The 27,212-nt window shown below is 40.5% G+C and overlaps 1 protein-coding gene across 3 annotated transcripts; it reads left to right on the top strand.

Moving 5' to 3' along the window:
• The first annotated feature begins 518 nt into the window (after window positions 1-518).
• On the top strand, window positions 519-27,184 carry ece1 (endothelin converting enzyme 1). 3 transcript variants are annotated; one of them, XM_030052300.1, is made up of 19 exons: window positions 519-648; window positions 11,849-11,935; window positions 14,750-14,888; window positions 16,727-16,939; window positions 17,102-17,226; window positions 17,373-17,519; window positions 17,858-17,923; window positions 18,311-18,499; window positions 18,904-19,046; window positions 19,518-19,632; window positions 22,596-22,706; window positions 22,811-22,909; window positions 23,073-23,150; window positions 23,281-23,384; window positions 23,704-23,814; window positions 24,581-24,648; window positions 24,773-24,963; window positions 25,581-25,676; window positions 26,024-26,200. In XM_030052300.1, exons 1-19 carry the CDS (start codon window positions 646-648, stop codon window positions 26,198-26,200), a joined length of 2,262 nt encoding a protein of 753 aa, XP_029908160.1. In that variant the 5' UTR covers window positions 519-645. The 3 variants fall into 3 exon arrangements, with proteins under 3 accessions (XP_029908160.1, XP_029908161.1, XP_029908159.1); XM_030052301.1 differs by lacking the exon at window positions 519-648 and adding an exon at window positions 7,607-7,749; XM_030052299.1 differs by lacking the exon at window positions 519-648 and having other exon boundaries at window positions 11,807-11,935; window positions 26,024-27,184.
• The last annotated feature ends 28 nt before the right edge of the window (window positions 27,185-27,212 follow it).

Genomic DNA, 27,212 nt, shown 5'->3' with positions numbered 1-27,212 from the left:
TTTTGCTAGCCACTTTTTCTTTTCGGGTGGGTATGAACATTCATGAGGGTCATAGCACTTGAGCGCACACTTGTGGGTTAAAGCCCACAGTTAACCCTAACCCTCAGACTTGGGAGGGGCGGCATTTTATTTTGTATATTATCATTATTATTATGATTATTATTACTTTTACATCTTCATGATGAACTCCCTGCACAAAATGGTTTCAAGAAGTGTCTTACAAAGTGAACAGGCTGTCTTTTTCGGTGTAAGATGGACTTTGGTAATCACTGAAAATGAGGGGGGCGTGATTAAGGACCAACTACTACTGCAGCTACTAGTTAGTTAATTTTTTAAAAAAATCTTTCACTCAGACCTCGGTTGGTGTTTCAGGACACTTGACCATCTGGAGCAGCTCTTTAAATCTGCGTTAGAGACATGTCTCAATGACTGATTTTGCAAGCTTTCCTGTAAATTTCTCACTTCGGTGACCTGTGCGCATGTGCGGTATGATTTCCGGTGGGGGCGGACAAAGGTCTGCACGGGCAGCGGTGGGATGTGAACTATCTTGGAGGGGGAGTGCAGGCTCTCTGCTGGTAGTAAGCTGAGGCTCAGTGTCCCTGAAAAGCGCAACAGAGCCAGGGCAGCGGCGGACCATCTGACACAATGGTAAGAACATGTCTTCTGTTCATGCTGTTGACGTTTGACAGGAATTGTCCCGTGAAACGTGAATTGTTCAGCTTTCCGGCTTCACAGAGCATCACTGTGTTCAGGCTGAAAACCTTTTAAAGACACCACGTTGTTAGCCAAAACAAGCAGGCACGCGCTGCCTGCACACGGAAAATGACAGCAGTATCCCTCCAATTTTGCTATAAATTGACTTCGAGCGTATATATGATACTAAACAGGCAATTTATAGTGACGTTGTTGCTGCATTAGAGTATTTTTTGAACAACTGAAATGAAATTGTACTGATATGATATCTGTTCTTGGTAAAGTTGCACCTTGGCTCAACCTGCTCTTCATAGAAGTAGTGTTTTTTAGTAGTAGTAGTAGTTTTTTTTTTTTTTTTTTTTTTTTAAAGCCAACATAACTGACAGCATCAGCGTTTTATCCCCAAGCCCCGTTATCATTTCCTCTCAACGCTTTCTCATGAATAGCTTCTATGAGGAAGTTGTAATTAACCACATAAAATCCGAGGTCATTAATCAAACGCCTTCAGGCTAACAATGCTTTATCATGAACTTAATCTAACTTACAAAACAAAGAGCAGATGTAAGCTAAGCCACCAACACGCCAAATGTTAATATGCCATATGCCAGGACAGATCCTGGTGTGGGTTCATTTGGTAAGTCAAACAAAGAGAGAAGCGAGATAGGAGATAAGGAAGAAACTCCAATGAAACAGAAGTGAAAGTCCACCACCAAGAACTTTTTCTTTTTACATTCATTAAATATGAAATTGATTTTTAATTCACTCATCACTTTTTATTCAAAAACAGATTATTTAGAACTTACACAAGCCCAAATGGATATATCTGAATATGCAAGTGAAATATATGTAAATCTTGTTTGTTCACCAATAGACCTTTTTGTTTACAGCAGCCAGTGTGATATGAAATAGCAGGTAAATGCACGTGTCATGAATGATATTGATCAAGATATTATTCGATTTAGATCTGTCAGAGTCAGGGTCCAGCTAATGTTTATGCTGCTTCACTGGAAAGGCTCTGCTGCACTTAGATGGAACAGAACGTTAATTCATGTCATTAATAACACTTACAATTACCCTGCTATTTCATGTTAATATGGCTACTGTGAAAAAGGTCTATTTATAAGGTTTTCTAAAACTTGTATTACACCCTGGGCCCTGTGATTTGGCACTACAACAAGTGCTTGAACTGTGGAAAAGGGCTTCCACTGAAAAATATCTTTTAGCCCAGTTATTTGTAACAGTATGAAAACAGTGAGTGAAGCTGTCAAGGGTCGAATTGTTCCTCTGTGTGCTGAAAAAAAAAAAAAAAAAAATGACCCCAAAGCCAAATTGCAGTTAAACTGAAAGAAGACAGTGGAGGGGGCTTTCACAAACGGAGTCATTTTCAACTAAAGCAACGGCAGGAAGTCCTTACGCAGACCACACCATCTGAAGACCTATTTATCGAGCTAAAATCTTTACAAGACAGACTAGCATCTGCATCCAAAACGCAAGGCCAACTGAGGAAAATATGCCCATTTTCAGCTAATGAAAACACAGTCAGATAAAGATTGGCAAACTGCGACCTTAATGGGAGAGTCGCAGTTTCCCAACCGCTTGTTCAAAACATTCAGCATGGTCCAAAAATGCTGAAGTTGTTACCACTGAAGACTGGGAGGATGTCTTGTTTACGGATGATGCAAAGTTTAAACTTGACGGTTACAGTCAGAAAACGCCTGTGAAGAGATGACTGCATGAGAGGTTGATGCAACAGAGCATAAAACCCACAGATAAACATGGGGGTGGAATTATTCAGATGTGGAGATGTTTCACTTATTCTGGAGTTGGTGACTTGCACAGGATCAACAAGGAGAAGCACCACTCGATTTTGTATAGACATGCTAGATCTGGATGAAAGCAAGACAGTGAGCCTGAGCATGCATCAAAACGCTATGCCAAGCCTATCTGAAGTGCAGAGAAGAGCAAGGAGTTCTGACTTGCATGGCAGTCATCAGACGTCAGCCCCATTGAAAATCTATGGGAACAGCTGCACAGGGCCAGTTCAGTTTGGAAAAAAAGTCACTACACTCACCCGTTTGCTCTGTTTGGTGCTGTGCATGAGTCCTGCATTTACAAAAAAAGACAATAAAAATTGAAAAATGTAGTGAGGCTCTGGAACGCCTTGTAATATTGATGTGAATGCTGCAATTAACACAAATGGTAGGCATGCCAAACACAGAAAGTGTGACTTCCACTGAATGTTTACAAACCTTTTGTGAACCTGTGTTTGTTGAAAAAATATGTAACCTTATGTTTTTTTTTATATATATATATATATGAATAATGAAACAAAAGAGTTCTTGGTGGTGACTTTTGAACCCCATTGTATTTCAGGGAAATATTAGCAAATGAGCAAAAATGAATAATTAGGTCCCTTTAAGAGAAATAGATTCCCAACACATAGATTGCAACACTTCAAATGCATTTAGACTTGGCACAAAGTTACGTGGAAGTTAGTTTATTGTCTTCAGACGCAGATATTTGACCTGTTCTGCATCATTTCTTTCCCAAATTCATTAGGGGTTCGTTAGTGAGCGCTTTCTTGTGTGTTTTTCTAACTCATGTAGCAGCTGTGACGTCAAAAACTTGATATTTTAAATTCAAATGGTAGCACAGCTTACTATGTAGGCATCACTTTAAAAAGCAAGACACATTTTTTTGATATGCAAGTTATTGATTGGCCTGCTTAGTAACAGAACATGGACATATTGCAGTCACCCAGCTCGGTTTACTTTGCAGTAATTCATAAGCTGTGCAATTGTGAGAGTGCTTCAGGGTGCCATAACAGGAGCAGGAACAGGTAATCTTCTGTTGTCTGCCCCTGCCTCAGCTGAAAAGCCTCACTGTAAACAAGCTTCTGTGTGCCACTCCTATAATCCAGACGTAATACTGAAAAAAAAAAAATCTCAATAGAAGCTCTGATATTGCACGTTGGGAAAACAAAACACCATAATCTAATCTTTTAGAAATACATGCCCCAAAGACCTGAGAGGCATGTTTTGTGCGCACATCAGTGCACTCGAAACGTGCACAGAAGAATGACTTGGGTCTTCTGCCAAAGAAGAATCTGAGGAATCTCACTGCTGTACTTATTAATAACCAAGTAGCAGGGAAAATGTAAGCACTCTTTTGCAAAACAACAGTGTGTGTGTGTGTGTGTGTGTGTGTGTGTGTGTGTGTGTGTGTGTGTACAGAATGAGTAAAAGTAGCCCAGAAGTGTTATGATTCCAGTAAAAACCTTGGTTTATCTTAGTAATCCTGCTCTAGAAAACAGAAAAGAGGATTGCATGGGAAAGTAGCATTCGCCCCCAGCACCTCATTATCAGGGTGTTTTCTCTAAAGGAAACATTTGTAGACTCTGGAGAAAGACATTTCCAGTGCGCTTTGACGTAAGAGGTCAGCAGCCATGGTCTGAGACAACTCTCTGTTTATCTGTGGCCTTGAAGCAGACAGCACAGGGGACCCTCTCAGGATTGAAACCCTGAAACATTCATCTGTGTTGAATCAGTCGGAATCACTGGATTCTACAAATGTGGCCATATTGACAACTTTCATAGTCATGCCATACATGGCACTGGTTCAAGAAAACGTCACCAGGGGACAGCACATGGTATCCAGAAGGCATTAGACTGTATGTATCACTCTAAAAAATATTGTATAGACAAATATAAAGTCAGCAGTGTGCAGCTTTCGGTGAATAGCAGGGTGTTGTGGTATGTTACCACAATCCTAAACAGGATGAAACTGAACTGCCTAGGTGTCCTTACTGTGCTTGTTTAATCTTGTTGAAGGTTGTGTAGCCTAAGTGTTGCTGTGTTTATATTAGTCACGATGGTATTTCTGGAATGTGTTCCCAACCGCAGAGATCTCTGTTGTGATTCACAAAAGAGTTAACCAATTCCTTTAAGCCTGGAGGGGAAGTGTTTTTGTGGAGAGCTTGGCTGGCAATGGGTCATCATTTTGAGTGTAGGGTGCTAGCTCCAGAAGTCTTTACACTTGAGAGCAGAGGTTTAATTTTCACAGTGTACATCTTCTCTCCACACTATATCCGACTCATCTTGTCAGAAACATTGTTTCTGGTGTAAAATGGCTAATTGCAGTTCACATGCGGTCTGAAACCACACTAAGGCCTCAGCATCTACCTGGCATATTAGACTTAGACATGATGTTTGACTGAGCTTCCTCTTTCCATGTGAAATGTGTCAAGCATAGTTGTAAATCATCAGTGTTCCCCTTCCTTCCTCTGGTCTCCTGTGAATTTCATTTTCAGTTCCTCTTTCCCACTCTTGATTTGACTCGTCAGAAATAAACACAAACTCCATGCATACGTGCAGCAGTCAATCCCTAACACATACATATTCCAGTTATTCTTGGAGGAATGCCCCCGTGCCACAAATAATCATCTGGTTTGCAGGATCAGTGACGAATTACTGACGCATGTTTGTGGTTTACAACCTCACTCAAAGACTGTGGCCTCATGCTGGTTCCAAGAATCCTGGGATATTGACCTCATAGCCATCAGCTACTCTGTGGGAACACATCTTCACACCCTGTGGGACAGATGGGAGCGCTGCCATGAATTATCCAGAATGGACCTTGACCACTGCCTATTAGAATTCTGTGGTTAGTTTTGTCAAAGTGCTATTATTTTATGGGTGCACCACTACATCACAACAAAGTTTAGGCATTCACAGCAAAGTAGCCTATTTAAAACGAAACGTTGGTGCTTTACAACTTCGGGTGGCATTATCTATATACCACTTTTTAGCCTAGCTTTCACTTCAAAATTGAGGGGGGGCAGGGGTTCAAAACATGAACTGTATTGTATGCTGTGTTACAGCACTTATTCTGTATTTTCTTTGCTTTTATTATTTTATATTATTGTTTTATATTGTTATTGATTTAACAAATCAACCCACCCCCCAAATTCTAGTTGACATCCCAAGATCCCAAGACACCAAATATGTCCTGATGAATTACAAAGAAATATGTATAAAATGAGCACACGACATCTCTATATTTTCTATTTGATGTAATGCTGCAGCCCATAAACAATGGCCTCTTGGCTTTGAATATTTCACTCAGTATAAGTGTGATGTAGCTTCAGTGAAACCTTGGAACCAGCTGGTACATTTGTGTACATTTGTGTGTACGTTTGTGACATTATTGTGCAATGTGGGAAATAAACTTTTTCTAGCTTTGAAGCTATTTAAGGGGATGTTGAAGGGAAAATCAGAGTTTAAGGGGTTAATGTTTCTGTTTCTTGGCCCCCCTAGACTCAAAAGTGGAATTCATGACTCATAGCATAAGGCACAAAACCCACAGACCTGCTTCACAAGATACAGCTGATGTTACTGTATGCCATTGACAGGAAAGGGATGGGAATGATGTCACTTTGCAATTTCTCACTTGCGGGGTGGCTGGGGGGCAATGTGTGGCAACATGTGCAAACGCTGAGATAAGCGAGATAGGAGCTAAGGAAGAAATTTCAATGAAACAGAAGTGAAAGTCCACCACCAAGAACTGTTTTTCTTTTTACATTCATTAATTCATCATTTTAATTAATTTAATTTGTCACTTTTTATTCAAAAACAGATTATTTAGAACTTACACAAGCCCAAATGATATATCTGAATATGTAAGTGAAATATTTGTAAATCTTGTTTGTTCACCAATAGACCTTTTTGTTTACAGCAGCCAGTGTGATATGAAATAGCAGGTAAACGCAGGTGTCACAAATGATATTGATTAAGATATTATTCGATTTAGATCTGCCAGAGTCAGGGTCCAGCTAATGTTCATGCTGCTTCACCCACGGACCTGCTTCACAAGATACAGCTGATGTTACTGTATGTCATTAACAGGAAAGGGATGGGAATGATGTCACTTTGCAATTTCTCACTTGCAGGGCGGGCAGGGGGCAATGTGTGGCAACATGTGCAAACGCTGTGAAGCACATCTGCAGAGCCACTGATGCCAAGAAAGTGTTCAAACGTGACCATGTGCTCAGGAATTTCTGCATCGACAACATGGTCCCCACTAGTTGATACCACTATTTGCTGCTTTGCTTTGTGACTTAAAGCAGACCACATGATTAAATCTGTAAAATTACACTCGCACTTGGTAAAGGATGATGGCGTCTTTTCTGTTGCTTTTTATGAGATGCAAAGGAATTTGTGGATCTGGAAAGTAGCGTGTTCACTCCTTTACATGCTACTTAGCCTATCTGAACCTTTGTGGTTGTCAGGAAGCTTGGCATCATCATCTACACACACACACTGAACCAGGATCAGTCACTGGCCTGCTCTCTGCAATCCCGCTGAACTGTGTACGGTGCTTTGCTCTGTGTGCCCTTGTTGTTTTTCACTAGGCTTAACCTAATTATGTCTTACTTTACTGCATTAACTGAGTCATGATCACACTGCAAAGTGCAGTACTAAAATGAATATAGTCTTTGTTGTAGAGGAGGTGTAATCTTTTCATGGCTTGAGTTTAAAATGTAGGGTTTTTATTGATGATGACAGTGCAGCATTTATGAGAGAGGGGCATGCAAATATCAATATGATCATAAGCCTAGTGCTTACAGCTATAGGTCATCACTGTTTATGTAATGGAAAGTGTCCTAAAAACGGTGGCCCAAATGATTCTCTCTCTCACCCCCTGTCTCTCTTCAACCCTCATCACTTTTATTCTCTCTCCTTTATCTGTTGGCTGTTCAGTTCATCCGCAGGGTGATAAAGTGACCTTGGCAGGCTTCTGAGCTTCACCAGAGTATACCAAATACAACAGAGCAGGCAGGCGTGTGTGGGCGTTTTTTTTTTTTTTTTTTTTTCCATAATTTCTTTGTTTCTGGGTTAAGATAAGGCTAGTGGTGGTTCACTCCTCCCAGTGTTGCAATTGGGGTTGAGTTGCGGTGTCTGTGTACTCTTCTGCTAGAAAACAAGATTTAACAGGAATCTGCGGTTTGGAAGCCAGGCGGCCTTTTAGTCGAGCTCTGTGAAAGTTTGAAGTGCGCTGGTGAGTGTTTTCATTAAGTTCTGACGTGGGTGGGGATCAGACTCATTTCTCTATCGAAATTATTCGTTATTAGATAAGGATTGTGTGCAGCTTGTTAGTTGAAGTATTTCAGTGAATCTTTAATCTTGCCAATCATCTACATTTGCATTGGTCAGTAAGAAGGACTGTTGGATTTTCAGGGGTCCTTGTTGACGTGTGCATGTCTGAAATGCCTGTGGTAGAGAGCAGATTTTTCTCCTTATTGAGTGTAAGTCAAACAAACAAGAAGTAAAACATGGATCTGCAGCTGGATCGCCTTGGTTATGTTTACAAGAGGGTATAATCTGTTTATGCTATGGAAACACTTGCATTTATCTACTGGTTTGCCTTGTGTTCAGTGGATATCGACCAGGAACGAGAGCTGCCAGCGCCAGTGAATGCAAAAAGAAGAATGGGAGAGGTTGAGTTTGTATTCATGGAGCAGTAGGCAGCCAAGATGGCATTAAGGCCTCAGCTGCCCCTTTAGAAGTCTGTTGCAGCAGATCTGATGTTAGGTCAACCATAATATTTCAACTGGCCAAAATCTAGATGGGATTTTTTTTTTGTAACTTTCAGGCTTGCCTCTGCTGAGTATTATGTTGTGTTAAGTAATCGGTTTGATCTGTCTGAGGAACTGAACTCCTGCTCCCCCTCACATCACTGCAGTAGAAGAGATTGAGCTGTGTGCAAGATTCTTTAGTGCCGCCCTGAGTGTACACTCAGTATTTTGCCAGCTGTAGGATATTTGTTTGTGTTGATGTAAAAGGAGTATATTTATTTTTTACATCACCTCTGTTTGACTTCATCTTTTGATTGTTTTTTAAGAGAGATGATTATTTTGTCACTGTATCATTAACTTGCGCATAACTTGTAGTTAGTTAGTCTGTTATTTGCACATTAAAAAGGTAAAAAGATAATTTATAAAAGTCAAAGCACTGTGAAGTTAAGAGGTGGATAAAGATATAAGAAAAACATGCTAAAACACATTTCAAACACAATGTCCATGGCAAAGCGCAGAGATCAGTTACAGCCAGTTGTAACATAGGAAGTAATGCATAAGAAACAGTCTTTAAGTGTTGTAATTGTATGTTTATTAGTCATATTCCCATTTTTCTTGAATGATGATAGGGGTAGATATTAGCTGTAGTGATGGGGGTAACTCGCTCCAGATAGACGGTTCTCTATATTTCAGTGTGTACTGGTTGAGAGATGTCCGACTACAGGTCCTTAGATTGTTTAGTGAGATATGTGTGCAGGGTTTCCGCTACATGTAATTGATCGTGGCGCACCGCCACGGCTAAATAAAAGCCGCCACGGCTTGGGAATGATTATTATTATTTTTTTTTTTCGGGTGTTAACAATTTAAAGTATATTGTATGAATGATCTGTGAAAACGACCCTACATACACACATAGCATATATTTGCGCACATATACTTACTATGATCAGAGTTTTAAATGATAAATTAAATATCACGACATGTTACACTACGCCGCAATTAATTTTATTTTGAAAACGCACCGGAGTTATCACCCGCCTGCTTTGTCCTACTGCTGCGCGCTCAAGAGTGGAGGCGGTAAAAAGCAGAGGGAGAGAAAAGGGCGAGAGCAAGGTACCTAAGCAAGATTAAGTTTAATCCATTTTTTGTTCAAGCCTGTGAAAACGACCCTAATGTTATTAATGTTAACACTGCATTGCGACCGACAGTAGGGCTGGGCGATATGGACCAAAAGTCATATCCCGATATATTTTGGCTGAATATAGATATACGATATATATCCCGAATTTTTTTCCTTAAAGTGAGAGCAAATGTTCAGTCATAGTCAAAGCCAAATATGACATGACGGGGCTGGAGCTTTTTCGGATTGTGGATGGCTTGCGGCTGGGGCTTCTGCAGTGTTCCTGGTAGTATTTGGGGGGCAGGAGCTGCTACAGGAACGTCCTCTCGCTCGGCCCTCTCACCTGCCGTGTCTCCACTGAGAGGGCCGAGGAGAAGGAAGGTTCCTGTAAAGTTACCGGGCGGTTGCGTGACCATGACCGGGGCATCAAAAAGGGTGTTGTTAAAAAAAGCCTGTTGTTAGCGTTAGCTAACGTTCCCTAAAGCAAACGTTAGCGCCCCTAAAAATGCCGACTAAAAAGTGTGTTGTTACTGTTAGCTAACGTTAGCTAGCACGTTAGCGTTAGCTTGGTAGTGTTGGCCGTGTTGCTAGGGACGCCGAGCGCCCGGCTGTTTGCTTTCTGTTGACACCACATCGCGCCGTGAGTAAATCCAGTCAGCACCAAGTAAACCCCAAGCCCCACCCAGGAGTTTTCGGGGCCGCTCCGAGTCCCTACCTCGAGGCAGGGCCGTTTTTTAGCCAGTTGGTTAATAGTAAACTGTAAGTCAGAGATGGTTTGGTTTTTCTCAATTTACCAAGTTCCACTCACTTTAAATTGTATTTATGTGTAGGTGAAGACAGACCTGAGGAACAGGCTGCAGGGGGACCATCTGGCAGCATGCATGCTGCTCAGCATCAATGGGCCACCTCTGGCTGAGTTGAACTACAATAGAGCCTTAGAGCTCTTTTTCAAAAAAAAAAAAAGAAAGATGAAGTGCTCTCAGCCAGGCTGCACACTGCCAATAATACAGTTTTGCAATATGTAGCAATGTAAATAAAGTGTGTATTGGTCCGAACCAAACTCTGTGTTTCTGTTGCATTCTAACACATTTGGTCTGGTTGGCTTGCACCCCAACCCCCCCACCCCCTCCCGGGTGGGGACATTATGGTTGGGGGAGGGGAGGGGGGGGGAGGGGGGGGGGGGGGGGGGTCGTCCACCTCAGCACCACAGTTTCCAGTTTCAAAATCCTGGGGGAAACCCTGTGTGTGAATGACTGAATTATTCATGACAGGAACTTTCAATCACTATTTTTCAAAGAGCACCTTCTTTGGAGTCAGTCCTGAGTTGAAGAAGTCATGCTATTGTAATAGATCTTGTTAGTGTACGCTTGCAGTAATTTTAAGTGAAGTTTCAGTAGTGAGACACTGTTGGTAATTTTACACTCACACCTGGCAAGCACGTGACTAGTGCTGAGTTAGATTTTACTCGTGAAATATATTTAAACCTCTGTCTTATTATATACTATCACATCTGTTCCCTGTTACCTTCTCATTTGCAACTGTAAGTTTCTTCTCCCACAGACTTCATGTACTTTTTAATACATTAATCCGTCTTGTTTTTAGTGAAGAGAAAACTACTTCAAATGCAAAGTTAGGCTCATTTGTCAGTGGCCCTGCAAGTGAGGGGTTAAACAGGGTAACAAACAATTGACTGGCATGGCTATCGGGTAACTGTTACCCAGGGCAACCGCTCAAAGCATGTAGTGGGAGGAGGGTTTTGTCCGGGCTCCTCCCTCTAGTGTACCATGTCCTATGGAAAGGACAGTGGGAGTGAACTACAACAGTGAGGTTCCCTCCCCAAATCTGACTGAAACGGCTCTGGGGAATGCTCACACACACACACACACACACACACAATCTCTTCCACACACTCAGTCACGTAAGTCGATCAAGTCAGTGCTCCTTCCTGTTTTTCACGAGTTCCGTCTTCTCTCTCGCGTCTCGTGTTTGCATAGACTGGGCTGAGGAGGAAGTCCACAAAAGAGTTGACCAAGGGAGAGCTACAAGACTGGCAAGGAGGAAGGGAAAGGCAGGAGCCATAAAGAACTCTCTCTGGGATTTTCAAGGAGTGAAATCTGATGATACCATGAGATTTACCCCCCAGGGTCTGTGACAGAAACCATGGGGCTTATGAGATTTGTTCTTGAGGTAGACTGGAGGTATACGTGCTTTTAAATTAAAAGGAGAGGGTATGGAAGCTTGTTGTCAGTGAACAAACTATATGACTTGAACAGCTCAAACCAGACAAACGAGATTCTTCCTGATGGGTTATAGTGGCAAACCCTATCCTGAAGTCTCAGAGGCTGCAGAGAAATAGGCGTCACACACTCCGTCTGTCTCACATACACATCAGTGAGAGACGAGAGGGGTCAAGAAAGAGCATGGAAGCACTGAGGGAGTCCTTTCTGCATTTGACTTTTCAGATGTCTACATATAAAAGAGCCACCCTGGATGAGGAGGACCTGGTGGACTCTACCAGCGATGACATCTACCCATCATCACCCATGCAGGTAAACAGACAAGCACCCTGTGAGAGAAATACAAAAGCTATGATTGATGTGCGTCAAGTCTTCATATGGACCCACTATGGCCTCAGTTATTATTCTGTTATTATGACCTATGGAAAATGTTTTCACAGTCTTTGTCATATTTTACACCCTGTGTTAAATATACATAATGCTCCAGTCAGATTATTTTCAAGAACATGGTGTTTTCAGGAATTTCAGGACAGCCTCGTTTGTAGATTGTTGTGGATGAATTTTTTAAATGTTGATTTGGGTTTCATGTCGCCTGGGATCATAAATCCATGTCTTACCTATGAAGACCCCACAAAGTTTAAGACAAAATGTGAAAATCATCCAAATTACAGCTACGAGGCAATTGTGCAGCTGCCATGGTAAAATGAAACAGTCATGTTAAAAACTCTGTTGCTATGTTGTATAACAATGAAACATGTCCTCGTCAGATGGGATATGTTTTTGTCCTTGTGTTACTTTTGCACAGACCTCAGATCTATTGTACATTAGCTTAGTTTAAAAGCTTTTTGTGTTGAAACGCAGTAAATATTGCTGTCATAAGTGTCTGTGCATAACTTGGAACAAGATCAGTTAGTCAGTGCTTGATATGCTGTTTTGGATATAAGTATTGCATTTTCTCCTCTTGCTGATATAAAACAGGTTACTTTGTCGGCTCAGGCTTCAAAAATCCTCCATAATGTATTGCAGAGGCCAACCTGCAGAGCAGATGCTTCAAGCTTTGCTATGATGTTTAACATGCAAGAAGCTCAATAATTGGAGGGTATTTGCTTTACTGTTGATACATAATTAAATAATGGCTTGGCTAAAAGTTGAATGAAAACAAATAATTTTATTAGTGTTCTACAGCCAGTGGTATGTAAGGTAAAAATGGTGATGCTATTACTACAGTTGATTCAGTTATAACTCTCACTTTGACTTGGTCCATAAACTGTAACCTTATGAAACCATAAAATAGCACTCTTTTGTCTAACTGTATGTTATCCACATATGGTTTTATCAGCCTTTTTGTCTAGATTATTTGCATGGGTGGGTTTTAACACCCATCTTGCTCATGCTAAGTAGGTCAACATGTCCACTTAGTTGTTGCACAGGTTTTCAGACCCCAAAACAAGCGACACGCTGTGATTTGGGTAGAATCATCTCCAGTCTCAGCAGAGAGTCCAGCTGTCATTGTAACAGAAGCGTTTGTGATGTCCAGCAGTGAGAAGTGACATGAGTTGGAAATACACAGCATACTGTACACATACCCTGCTGCTGTTTCGACTGTCATAGAAACAAGCTAGCCGAAATGATGCGTCACTAATTATATATGTAACTTCTAACAAATCAAAACAGAGAGTTTTTGACATTGTGCAGCTGCATCACATTTCTGGCTAGTTTTCTAATCTGCTGTATGTTTGTAGCTTGTGTTTTATTTGCATTGTAGTTACTATGCGTGTTTCATAAGATGCTAATTACTGACTGATAAGATGTGTTGATTGTTTTAACAGCTTCCTCTGCTTACTTACAAATTATTAAGGGGAAGCTGGTACAGCCTGAGCTTCAACAGTTTCAGCCCTTTTTTGTACTTTGAAGCTGGGAATAAGGACCTGAGCTTCTTCAAACCATTCCTAAGATACTTTCATTTGGCTAGGAATATCATTGTAGAGTCCAAATGCAGTGCTTGAATTCAAGAATCCAACATAATTTTCCCTTCATCATTTTGCTGCGGTCTCCAGGGTATTACAGTGTGGTTTTCGATATCAATGTGGTTTGCGATAACAGCGCGGTTATGAGCTGCACGGGCTTGGCAGTGGGATTCTCTCAATTACATTCAGAAATAGAGCTAAATCCAACCCAGCCCAACCTGCTGAGCGCCAAGGATTAAGAAGCCACAGTGGCTTTGGCATTTGAGTTAGACTTATGTAGTTTGACTGTTGAACTCTCAGCTTAGCTAATAGCAGTAAATCTGATCCGGCACACCTCTGGGTTAATTGATTTTCACTAGTTATAATATGCAGTCCAAGATATTAATTTACGCCACCAACACCATATGATCACCCTGGGTGCCAGCTGTGGCTTGCAAAAGAGCTGTGGAAGGCTCTTGGAGTCACTCCAGCGTGAAATAAGTTTCCTTGGCTACTCTCACTAAAGCATTATTCTGTTCAAAAAGTGCTGCTGGATGTCTGGCAGGGAAATGGCGATTTAGGATATGCTAGTTTGAGATCCACAGCTTCAGTCATTGATTAAATAAAAAGAGGAAATGAAATTGCTGAACACAAATAAAGGACCTTCAACCACCTTGAAAAATAGTATGTGCATCTCAGAGTTTACTCCTGTTCTGGCTCATGGTAAGTTATTCTGGTAGAGGTGAATGTCTACTGCTTGCTTATCTGTTGACCTCAGTTGACAGGCTTTTTTTTTTTTTTTTTTTTTTTTTTTTAGTTTTTCTGGGGTGACAGGTAAACCATTAAAGCAGCAAATATGGTTCAGTACCATCTTTGTGTCTTTTTGTAATCTGGGACATGTTAAACCAGAAGAGAAGGAACAATAGAAAAATGCACAGCCTTCTCTGTGTAGGAGGGTTGAAAGGCACTGCAATGCATAAACCATTGTGCTTCGAAACTTAATCTGTCATGAAATCCCTGAGAAACTTTATACTTGACGCAATATTTTCCTTACTCTATGGTAACACCCTCTGTATATCTTTGTTACATACCTTTTCTTGTTTCACATCGTTTAATCATGTTGAACCTCTTCATTCAGTGGATTAAATAAAGCACTAACACGTTTTTGTGTGGTGTGCAGATCACTCTGCGGCATGGCCATGGCCCAACATGTTGGGCTGAGAGGACACAGAGAGAGAGGAGACTGCTGCTTTTAACATGTGCCCTGTCTGTTGGTTTATTCATATCTCTCATCACAGCTGGGATCTTCTATAAACAGAGTGAGTTTGAAATTCTCTCTAAACTGCACACTATGCTATGATGATATACACTGAATAACAGCTGTCTGTGTGAAGTGAACTGATCAGGTGAATGCAGGTGAAACCTTTTATCCCATGCTATTTTCACTTAGTGAATCCACTTGGATAACAGAGGGTATATACTGTCTGTTTAGCTAAAGGTGAGGAGATGACTAGATTTTCAAGCCTTGAGACAGTTAAAATACTCAGTGGACTCAGATACTCAGATTGCACAGTGCAACTGAATATTATGAAGCTGTTCCCGATGTAGTAAAACTGTGATGTTGTGCCATGTCAAGCGTAAGATTATATTTTCAAACTGAAAGTCATTCTTCAGCTAAACTGGCATTACTATACAACTCTCCTGCGACGTTGTCTATCATGGCAGGAGGCCTAAGGATTAACCATCACTTCCAGGCAAATTCTCATCAGTGTTGATTTCCTCATATTTGCTGAAGGAAACGAAATGCCACTTCCTCCCATTCACCACCCCATGACAAATCACACTTTGAAATAACAAAAGGAACAAGGATAGATTTTCCTTAGAGTGCTCACTTCTTCACTGGCCAGAGTGTAGTCTCTGTGTCTGTTTTATGCCTTATAAGGATTGACAGTGAAAATGATCCTACGTCAGTAAACTCAGCCACTAGATTTGTATTGTCCCCTGGATTTGTTCTGGCCCATACCGAGAATTACCCCACTTAAACTTATCTGCACACTCTTGCTGTTGTAGACAGGCTTACCAAGTATTTAGATTCACAGAAATAGACGGACTGTGTGCTTTAAAGGACTTTCAAGTTAAACGTTAGTATACCTCTAAAAGTATAAAAATATCTCCCATACTCATTTCCAAAATAACACAGAGACCGAAGGCCCAGGGATTGCTCCTCAAATAGTTTTTCCCAAACAGACTCTTTAATATTCTAGAGAGCACCACTCCCAAAATGCTTGTCAGCCTCTTGGATTATCCTCAGAAAAGAAAAAAAGTGTTTGCAAGTCAAATTAAGACAGGTGATCAAGCCAGGGGACAATAGCCTTAACCAACATTCTGCCTGAATCCTTCAAAATAAAAGTGACTTACTTAAACTTTACTCTCAAAACTCTTAGAAGAACTCATCTTTAAAGGTTTTCTAATTCTTTCCTCTCTGTCCATTCTTCCATTTCCATGAGTGCACAGGTGTTTCTGGGCCCCCTCCTCTTGTCCTGTGGGTTCCCTGTCAGGGATTTTCTGCTGCAAATAAATGGTTTCCTTAATATATGGCTGACACAACCCCTCTCCCACCATTTGATTCTCCTTTCCACTAGCCTTTTCTTCAAAATAGGAGCAGATAGTAGAGTTAGAGTAAGTACATGAGCTCTGAAATCACATGCCTTTCAGGTTTAATAAGAGGGCAGCCTAGGAAATTTGAAGACAGGGCACTGGTCCATTTGTATAAGTGTTGTCAACACATTATTCAGACAATTAAATAGTGAGTTGGTGATGACTGACCTGTGACATTGCTTCCTTTCAAGACAAGGACCTGAGCCACCACATCCACAGCTATTTATTTCTACTGGATTTTTAGGAGGAGAGGTTTTCTCCTCAGGTTGTATATCTTGGCATTTACCTCAAAAATAATGGTTTCCAGATGCACTGAAAACCCACAAGTATGTTTGGATGTCCCACCGTGAAATATTTTTGGATTATCCACAGTGGTCGCAAAAAAATGTGTTACGTTTTAAACCGATAGATAGTGTTGCCTGCATAGTGGGGCTGGTGAAGCCAATTCCTTACAACAGAAGTATCTGTACATAAACTTTTTCTGTTTTTATTCCTGCAGCTCACCCTGGTTTGTGCCTAACGGAGCCATGCATTACTGTGGCCAGTGCGGTCATGGGGGCCCTGGACCGTTCCGTAGACCCCTGCCATGACTTCTACAACTTTGCATGTGGGGGCTGGGTGAAGAACAACCCGCTGCCTGAGGGAAAATCACGCTGGGGTCCTTTTAGCAATCTCTGGGAGCACAACATGCTGGTGATGAAGCATCTATTAGGTAAGGTCCCTTGTTAGAGTTTAGTAGCCTCAGTTACCTTTGCCCAGAACAAAGATGTATTATATTTCTGCTGGCTCATTTGGCAGAGCTGGGTGAAAACTATATATATATATATATATATATATATATATATATATATATATTTGCTTTTCTTTTTTGCAGAAAACACAACGATGAAGGGTCTGAGTAAAGCCGAGGAAAAGGCTCAGCGATATTACCAGGCCTGCATGAGCGAGGCCAAGATCGAGGCATTAGGGGCTCAGCCACTACAAGAGCTCATCAATCAGGTATGTTAATCTATTAATGTGAGTCTCATACATTCGACATTTCAATCCATATTTATTTTTCTTGAAAGAATTCATTTCTCTGTGAACACATCTATACACGTGCAAGCAGCAGTCTGTGAATGTCTGCCTAATGGTGAGTGATTCAGACAGGAGGATGGGCCCTCAATGGCCCCTGGGACAAGGACAACTTCCAGGAGGTTTTGCGTGCAGTGTCGGCCAACTTTCGCACCTCACCGTTCTTCACTGTGTTTGTCAGCACTGACTCCAAAAACTCCAACAGTAACATTATCCAGGTGAGGGAGTCTCAGATTCCTCTCCAAGCTACTTTTACGTGCTACTTCTGGTTGGAAAATTATATTCCTACATTTAAAATGCTATGCAGCGAAAGTTTCCTCCGATTTCTAATCGCATGATCTCAGAGGTCTTACATTTCATATTTACATTTTGACATGAGGGATCATTCCTTTCTAGGATGTCATGAGACCATAGCCAATGCTGCAGATACAATCTTTCTCAAGCTGCTTTTTGGTCTACATGCTGCAGGCAAAGCTGGAATGAAAACACAGGATTGCTTGTCAGTGTTTAAATACAGTGTGAACTCAAAGTCATAAGATGTTGCTCTTAACTCTAGGTTGATCAGTCCAGCCTGGGACTACCCTCGCGGGATTACTACCTCAACAAAACAGCAAACCAAAAGGTACGATAGGGTTTTGGTCACAGCATGAAATTAGTCTCACAGTGCCTAAACTGGAAATGTCTGTAGGTGGTTTGAAAACAGTACTAGTATTGTGATACTGAAACCAAATAAGGTCAAATCAGAAATTTAAGATTGGGCATTTGGAAATGCCTGTGTAATAAGTAAAAAGACTCTTCTTTTCATGCAGACTTGGGAAATACCCAAAAGCTCATTACAGATGTTACCCCACTTGGAGAGAAAATTGAGAAATAATGAAGGGGAAATATTTCTGCTCCAGGAGCATAACTTTGCATTGTCTCCTGTTTTTGCTTAGTTTAGGATTATTATCTTAACTGAATTTTATCCATCTCCACCCCTACACCCCCCCTTGTGTTACCTACTTCATAGTATCTGACAGCATACCTTGACTTCCTGGTGGAATTGGGGGTCCTTCTGGGGGGCTCGGAGGAGACTTCTCGATCACTGATGGAGGAGATTTTGCAATTCGAAACTACCCTGGCCAATATCACAGTTCCCCAGGAGGAGAGAAGGGACGAGGAGCTCATCTACCATAAGATGCAGGCCAAAGATCTAACAGTGAGTGATGACCTAGCCACTTCCTAACTCCTAGCTCTAAAATATCAGCCATTTACAGCACCTCACATGAGCAGTATTAGTAATGTATCCCCTTCCCCATCCCTTACTAGTAGTTGCATATTTAAAATTGTTTTTCCCATGACACTATTGCTGCAGTGTCATGCTCATCAGGAGGCCAGTTCAGGTCAATCAGGAGTGAGGCGCTTCATTCCCCTACTTAGGGAATCAACTTGTTCAGCATTCACAGTACTTAAAATAATTTTCTACAAATGTGTCATGACTGTTGAATCAAATCAATCATCAGTATGTAATTCATGTGAGGACGTCTCTCCATGGAAGTGCATAGATATTACACTAATTTGTGTCAGGGTATCTTCATTTGTGTTTTATCCGTGTCTTTGTAGACTTTGGCTCCTGCAGTGGACTGGATACCATATCTCAATGAGGTGTTTGCTCCTGTGCCGCTCAATGAGTCCGAGCCAGTGGTTGTTTACGCCAAGGAATACCTCCAAAAAGTTTCTGACCTCATTACTAATACAAATAAAAGGTCAGACACTTTTACAGTCTTACAATCTGGAATTGAATATGGGTTATATGTCATTTAACAAGTTCAGCAATGTAAATGTCTCTGCTTCCTGTTACTTCAAGTGAGGCCAAAAAACATGTAATAATAAGCCCAAATTTGAAGGTTGAGTCTGTATAGTTCTCATTGTTGGCCTGATCCACTGATAAAGTCATTGCTTATTTCTTGTTTTTTTGTGTCAGTTGAGTCTAAATTGGCCTCACTTAAATCAGCCCTTGATTTCAATCATGCACATGTAACTGTGATGTTGTAAATTACATAAGAAAGAAAAGACAAGGCAACCAAAGCAATTCAAGGAGCTTTTCCTGAAGTTATTCATAGCATTTACATAGTACACACAGGAAACTCCACCTACTCCAAATTTTTCTGGCAAGTATTCATCAGACAGCATTGAAAAAGGCAAACAAAATAAAGAATTTGATATTGTCTTTGCAGCCTTCTCAACAACTACATGATAATGAAGGTGGTTAGGAAGATGGTGTCCGTCTTGGACCAAAGGTTCCAGGATGCTGAGCAGCGCTTCCTTGAAGTCATGTACGGAACCAAAAAGGTGAGAGATGGAGAGCGGGGTATGATAAGCAGGTGTGACACTGATAGATATAAACAGAGATTAAACAGGATGAAAACATGTTGGCAAGGTACACATAACCTGCACCAGAACTGTGCACAGATTTTCATCCAAATATGAATTTTTGGATTGTTTTTGAGCCAAATGCAATGTATTTTAGCAGCCTGTGATTGTTTAACCCTGTTAACATTCATGTACAGTTGATTATTTGGCTGTCTTTACTATTAAAAACTATAAAATAACATTATCGCCAGCAGAAAAACAGGTAGTATTACTAACAAAGTTAGTTGTATTAGAAGTATCTTGAGGCTTTTAAAAATTACATATGCTAGCAGAAAAACTGGCTGTATACTGTAGAGATTCACTTGACCTACTCTGCTCTTGTATCTGCACATGGCACTCAGCAGAGGACACATTTGTAGGGAAATGCAGATAAAAGGAAATTACCAGCTCAATTTACCCAATTGTGAGGCTGACTGTGAATCTCTCATTCGTCCAGATAAAACTTCATATGAACTGCAAATTGTCAGAGGCATTAACACCGAAGTTAATTAGATGCATAGCTGTCGATCATTAATATATGTCATCATTAAGTATGCATTATAATTGGCTAGACAGCAATTTGTGCTAGCTAGCTGGCTGCTGCTGTAGTAGATAGAGAGCATAATAATATCTGTTCCACTGTGATGGCTGCAGTGACCCCCAGCTCTTCCCTGAGCCTTGTTTTCCACCAGGGTCATGCTGTATCAACAAACCAAAGACTTTCTGTGTGAGCCTGTGTGTGTGTGTGTGTGTGTGTGTGTGTGTGTGTGTGTGTGTGTGTGTGTGTGTGTGTGTGTGTGTGTGTGTGTGCCTGTGTGTGTGTGTGTGCCTGTGTGTGTGTGTGCCTGTGTCCATCTGTGCCTGTGTGCATAGATCCACAACATGGCTTGTCCAAAATGCTCCTCCTTTCCTATTCCCTATCTCTCACTCTGTCATTGTTTCCTGTGTGTCTGCAGACTCTGCTGCAGTCATCCATGTCCTTCCCTTTGCCTGGTAGTCAAGTTGTTCATGTAAATCGGAGTTGGTGGACTGTTGAAGCAGTATTTTATTCTATGTTTTTGGCTGCAGTAAATTAAGTTATTTTGTTTATTGTCCCAAAAAGTTGAACTGCTACTGCTAAATGTCTTCTGATTTTATAGATATTATAAGTCAGTTAATGGTGGATTTATCCACCAGTGTTACCATTAGAAGAGACTTTAAAGTTGTTTGAGCTTAGTGAAGGACATAGGTTAAAGATTAACCCGATCTAATTTTTTAGTGGAGGAAAGCATTCAGAATGTTTACATTTTTTTTTTGCTATATTTCAAAACCGGGATTTTATGTAGCAAATATCAGGACACGTGAAATTTAGCCTGGTGGATAGGAGTGAAATGCCCCTTTAACAACTGTGATGCCACTCTCTCCCTCCCTGTAAATAGCCCAAGACAGAGAGGGGAAGTTGGAGAGGGCTGCAAGAGGGGTGTCCTGTTGTTGCCATTCTGTCAGTCTGACAAAAACAACAGTCAGCCCTTTAGAGGGAACACCATGTCTCTAAGCCCACAGAGAGATAAAGGCCCAGCTCGGCCTCGGAGGCAGTGAGCTGTTAAGTCACGTATTCCTTAAAAAGAACACAGCAGCTTTCTGTGTGAACTAAGAGCACTGCCCTGTGGCTTCTTCAATATGCTGAAAAACAGAAAATGGCAATGTGCCTTGCATTCCTGGATCCAGTATGTTGTTTGGAGCTGTATTATTATTATTCCTGTGAATAACTGGTTATATGTGGATATTGTCACATCATGTTGACATATTTCCAGTGTAGCTACAATGGAGGCGATAGCAAAAAAATTTAGCTACTTAAATATCAACAGTAAATGTCAGGCACTGGCGTCCCTCAGAATTAAATAGAAAGTTTTTTTTTGTAGACTTTTCATTTTACACTGACAGCAGTAAAACAGGGGGAAATCCGTTGTTGAAGAGATAGGCCTGCCAATATCTCAAACAACAGCAGCCACAACTGACCACAATGTAGTGCAGCTACAAGGCGTGATATGTATTGAGTGACTTATGTTCTGAAGCTAACCTGCTATTTTTAGTAAAATCTGACCCAGCTTGTAGCATATAGGAAGCAGGTCATTCAAACCAATTTTCAATTGGTTCATGTGGAAATCAAAGCACAGATAATCCAGTTTCATGCTGTGAGAGTATGATTTAGACATTGGACATAGAGAAAGGCAGTCTTGCCAGTTTGAATTATATTCTTGTATTTAATTTTCATTTGATGCTTGAATTTGGCCTGACTGAAAAGAAAAAAAAAATGCACAACTAATTCAGACTTAAGTGTGAAGTCTGACATTTGACTTAGTAAACGGTTCTGCTCAACAATCAGTTTTTAAATTATAATATAGTCTATAAATTAATTATAGAACTCATGCAGTATTTCTGGGCTATCAGCAATTGGTTGCCACATCAACTCTTGCTCTTTAACTGCTGCTGACATGTTGCTCCTATTTTACTTTTTTTTTTTTTTTTACTCTACACCAACATTAGTATTTCGTTTTCAAGAGCAATGAAATATGACATTCCATGCCTCTTTTTGGCCTCTGAATCCATTAGTAATCCAATTCTCAGTGCTTTACTGAGGTCAGATATAACTTCACTGTGAAAGCACATAGTTTAGTCTGTGCTGAGCTGATGAATCTTTATGCCCAAAATTGGGATCAGCTGCTCTGGAACACATAATTCCGGAAGAGCCGTGTCTAGCTCACTCAATTCAGGAATCAAATTTAATTTAGGATTTCTCCACATCATCTTATGTAGAGTAAGTATGTGTGCAAGAGGGGTGATTGATGATATACACTTACAAGGGTATCTGAGAGTGGTATTGTGTTCAACATGCCTTTTAATGTTTCTATTTGGTGTTCCAGAGCTGCACCCCACGCTGGAAGCTGTGCGTCAGTGACACAGACAGCGCCCTTGGCTTTGCTCTCGGGGCACTTTTTGTCAAAGCTACCTTTACCGAGGACAGCAAGACCATTGTAAGTGTTTGAAAGTGCCACCCACGCAGGAGCAGTTCACCCTGTGTGACATCATGTACGTCTGGTCGAGGTTGTGACTTGCCTCTCTCTCCTTTGTGCCTCAGGCTGAGAATATGGTCTCTGAAATCAAATGGGCTTTCGAGGACAGTTTGAAGTATGTGAGCTGGATGGACTCGGACACCAAAAAAGCTGCAAAAGAAAAGGTGGGAGAAAGATGATTGAATTTCCTCCACTTTAACAGTAGAGCTGAAGTTGGTTCCAGTGAAGCACTTTGTACTTGGCAGTGGCTTAGGAATAGAATAACTCTGCAGTGCCATCTGGTGTGATAATGTGTCTCTACATTTTTTTTTATCTTATCCCTCACAGGCAGATGCAATATACAACATGGTCGGATATCCACAGTTCATCATGAACACCACAAAGCTTGACAAAGTCTTCAATGATGTAGGTAAAAGTGTGATTGTACTGAATGTGCCCGTTGCTCCTCACAGCAAGATTCATGTTGCTCTCCTCATGCATACAGTCTCAACACGCCTTGTTAAACATTCTGCTGTTAACGATTCCTCTCTTTCAGTTTGAGGTGGTGTCGGACCTTTACTTCCAAAATGTCATGCAATACTACAACTTCTCAGCCCGAGTGACTGCAGACCAGCTGAGAAAAACTCCCAACAGAAACCAGTGAGTAGCCGCACCTCCAACCCCAACTCTCCCTTTAGCCAGAGAGGAGGTCGTACGCTCCAACGGGGACAAATTCCCATTATGCTGACTCGACGGAATACTGCTGCCATCCACAACTGTTCCCAGGCAACCAACTTCTCTCTGCTGAACCGATCCTAGTCTCTAATTAGGCTGTGGGGGACAGATTAGGGTTCCCATGCCCTCCCAAATGATCTGTAGTCAGCCTGGCAAGGGGGACAAGGGGAGAATCTGCATGCATGTTTTGTTATGACCTTCATGTCAGTCTCACATGGTGGTTTTGTGTTCTTTGTTTTTCCAGGTGGAGCATGACTCCTCCGACTGTGAATGCATATTACAATCCCACCAAGAACGAGATGGTTTTACCAGCAGGAATTCTTCAGGCTCCATTCTATAGTCGTTCTTGGCCTAAGTATGTTGTCTATATTATGCTACTGTATTTCAGGCAGCTCAAGTTTCTTTTTTTTTTTTTTTTAATTCACATTTTTATTCAGGGATTTGCAATACAAAACATTTTACATTTCAGTACTTTCTTGTGTTCCAAGTTTCAATGTCCTTTTGTTGATGTCCTTATTCCAGAGTCAGACCCGCACACACATTATCCCTCCTTTTTTTTTTTTTACACCTTATTTTCTTACACTTTTTTTCTTCGTAATCACACTTCAAACATAACAGAAATAAAAATAAAACACACAAAACAAAAACAAAATGACAGCAACATTCCACAACAGGCATTTTCCATAAAACATGTTATTTCATTATTTCGAATAAGTACTTATCTTTGTGTGCCTCAAATTCCCAATTTACTTTACCTAAGTATAATGTCTCGAATGTGAATGGAATCCGTATGTGTAAGATCTCCTCCATACATTTATGAACGTCACACCAAAAAGAGGAAATGGGAGGGCAACCCCAAAATATATGGTGGTGATTTGCATTATCTGAACCACATTGTCTCCAACAACCCTCAAGCAGCTCAAATTTCTAAATCATGTTTATTGGTTTTATTCTTCAGAGTTGTCAGTATAGAGTGAAATTTATCAGCTTTTTTTTTTTATTACATTCCATCTAACTCATTGTCAGTATACAAAAGTATTAAAATTTGTTTTGGTAATATGATATATTCTTTGGTTAAATTGTCTTCTGTGTAATTTTTTTTTTTTTTTTTTTTTTTCCAGAGCTCTTAATTTTGGTGGAATTGGTGTAGTCATGGGGCATGAACTAACTCATGCTTTTGATGACCAAGGTTGGTAAATCTTTTTTTTTTCAAACCATTTGTTTTTTAGAGGATGATTACTACAATGATTAAAAATGACTTAAAATATGGCCTGACAGAGAGATAAGTAACATGTTGTGCTTTCATATGAAAGGAAGGGAGTATGACAAGGATGGGAATCTGCGTTCCTGGTGGAAGAACTCCTCCGTGGAGGCCTTTAAGAAGCAGACCCAGTGCATGGTGGAGCAGTACAGTAACTACAGCATCAACCAAGAGCCTCTGAATGGGAAACACACATTGGGAGAGAACATTGCTGACAATGGTGGACTCAAGGCTGCTTACAAGGTCTGATGTCAGATCAGGAAGCATAACTTAGCTTTGAAAGCTTTATTTGAACATTTGTGTTTTTTCATATGAGGAAAAAACACTTTCTCTGTGTATGAAACAGGTGCAATAGGTGACGCAGTGCATTTTAATAATTTTGTATAACCTGTTATATAAGTGTTTACTATCGTGTTGCCCTAAGACAGCAACAGGAGATCCCAAATTTACGAGGTCGGAAAACTTCTTACACGGATCTGACATCGATCCATTGCATTAATTCTCTTGTTGGGGCTGTTGTGGGTCACCTCTATAATCTGTAGTGGAAAAAGCAGGTTGTCTACCTCACTGTGAAGCCTGGAAATGCAACAGGTGGTTATGAGTGGCCTGGTCAGCCTCCAGTTACTTCTTCACATGCACACATTCTTTCCATGTAATGAAAAGTCATAGGTTATGGAGCAGATGATTGAATCATAGTGAAGTAAAGTGTGCTGCATAAGCCGTGCATGCTAGCTAGGGGAAATAACACTGTTAACGGGCTAACTGGAGCTCCTGTTTTTTCTTGTATATCTATACACATTTCCATGAGGATAGCACATACATGACTGCTGTGTGTAACGTGATCGTTTGTCACTTTGAAGGCTTACGTGAACTGGATTAAAAAGAATGGTGAGGAGGCCACACTGCCAGCCCTGGGAATGACCAATCATCAGCTGTTTTTTGTTGGATTTGCCCAGGTTTGTATCAGCCATAGCATGTAATTTTCTGTGACTGAATCATTCCATAATACGACTACTGATTCTGATTATTATTAACTTAAAGCAAAGAAGTAAGTGAAATGAATGAGAAATAAAATAAAATGTAGAGTGTTTTTTCAATATTACGTTGAAGTCAAGTGATTTGAAAGTAAATACATCAAAACCCATAAATCGAGCTGTAATAACTGGAAAATAATGTCACTGAATATAAAGCAAAAGAAGATGCAAAAGAGATCATAACTCAGTGAGGGATAGAATTGAAGTTAAAACATTCAGGAGCATTTCTGAACCCCTTGTCATGTCTTTGTATCCTCTGTTTGGTGCAGGTATGGTGCTCTGTCAGGACTCCTGAAAGTTCACATGAGGGTGTCATCACAGATCCTCACAGTCCATCAAGATTCAGAGTCATCGGCACAATCTCCAATTCACATGAATTCTCAAAGCACTTTGGCTGCAAGGCTGATGCCCCCATGAACCCCAAACATAAGTGTGAGCTTTGGTGATAATCTCTCTGAGCAGAATGCTGTGTAACATGTGGGGGCTATAATAGACCGGAGGGAAAAGGTTTGAGATGATGACAAAGTCTCCGCGGCTTGAGGATGCAAAATGCTAAACCACTGAAAATCCACCTGCTTTACCACTTAATGCTTCTCAGGTTCCTTTTCAGGACAAATTGTGCCTGCCTTGTGTTGGGGATGACATGACCCAGTCTTCCTCTACAAAGACTGATGGTTTAGCTAACAGTTTCCCCCAACTTATGAACTTTAATGAACTTTTTCAGACTTTTTTTTAACACTGGAAACCAAAAGGAATGGTTGCAAAAAATGAGGGAGCCACTCTTTTATCATTTGTAAACTGCTAGTGATGGATTGATTTTTCAGTTTTGTTTTGGTTTGTTTTTTAACTTTTCACTGTGCTTGGTTCTGCTCCAGTTTATGTAATTTATGTTCACAGATTTTTATGTGACGATGAATGGGAGGATCTACCATTTTGTTTTTTGGGTTTCTTTTAGCTGAAAAGATAAAATATTAAATAAAATATTGAAGATAAGAAGTAATTATGAGAATTATCAAAGCCATGTGGTATTATGAACTGGGAGAAAAGTGTTTTTAATGCTCTGTCTGTCTACAACAACAAAGACTAGAGGATCCAGGAACCCTTTGGTATAGAATGTAATTGAACATACTATTTTGTAGGTTTTATAAAGGAATTTGATGTGATCCTTGTATTACAGGATAAAGACTGGGCCGGTTGCAAAAACAGACCCAAATAGTAGCATCACACTGCTGCCATTTAATTTCTGTAATGGAAATCTGATATAAAATTATGAAGGATATATTAAGTTAAATGCAAAACAAATGCATCAAACATGTTTCACGTTACATTAATTTCTTTGTCAAGTAAGTTACAATGTATCTGTGCCATATTTCTTTGTATGAACAAGAGTTTATCACAAATTATTTTGTATAGTAAAACCTATTTTAAAACATCAATTATGTTTGGTTTATCATTAGA

Source organism: Myripristis murdjan, chromosome 5, assembly GCF_902150065.1.
Source record: "Myripristis murdjan chromosome 5, fMyrMur1.1, whole genome shotgun sequence".
Taxonomy (NCBI): domain Eukaryota; kingdom Metazoa; phylum Chordata; class Actinopteri; order Holocentriformes; family Holocentridae; genus Myripristis; species Myripristis murdjan.
This window is presented reverse-complemented; position numbering and strand designations above follow the sequence as displayed.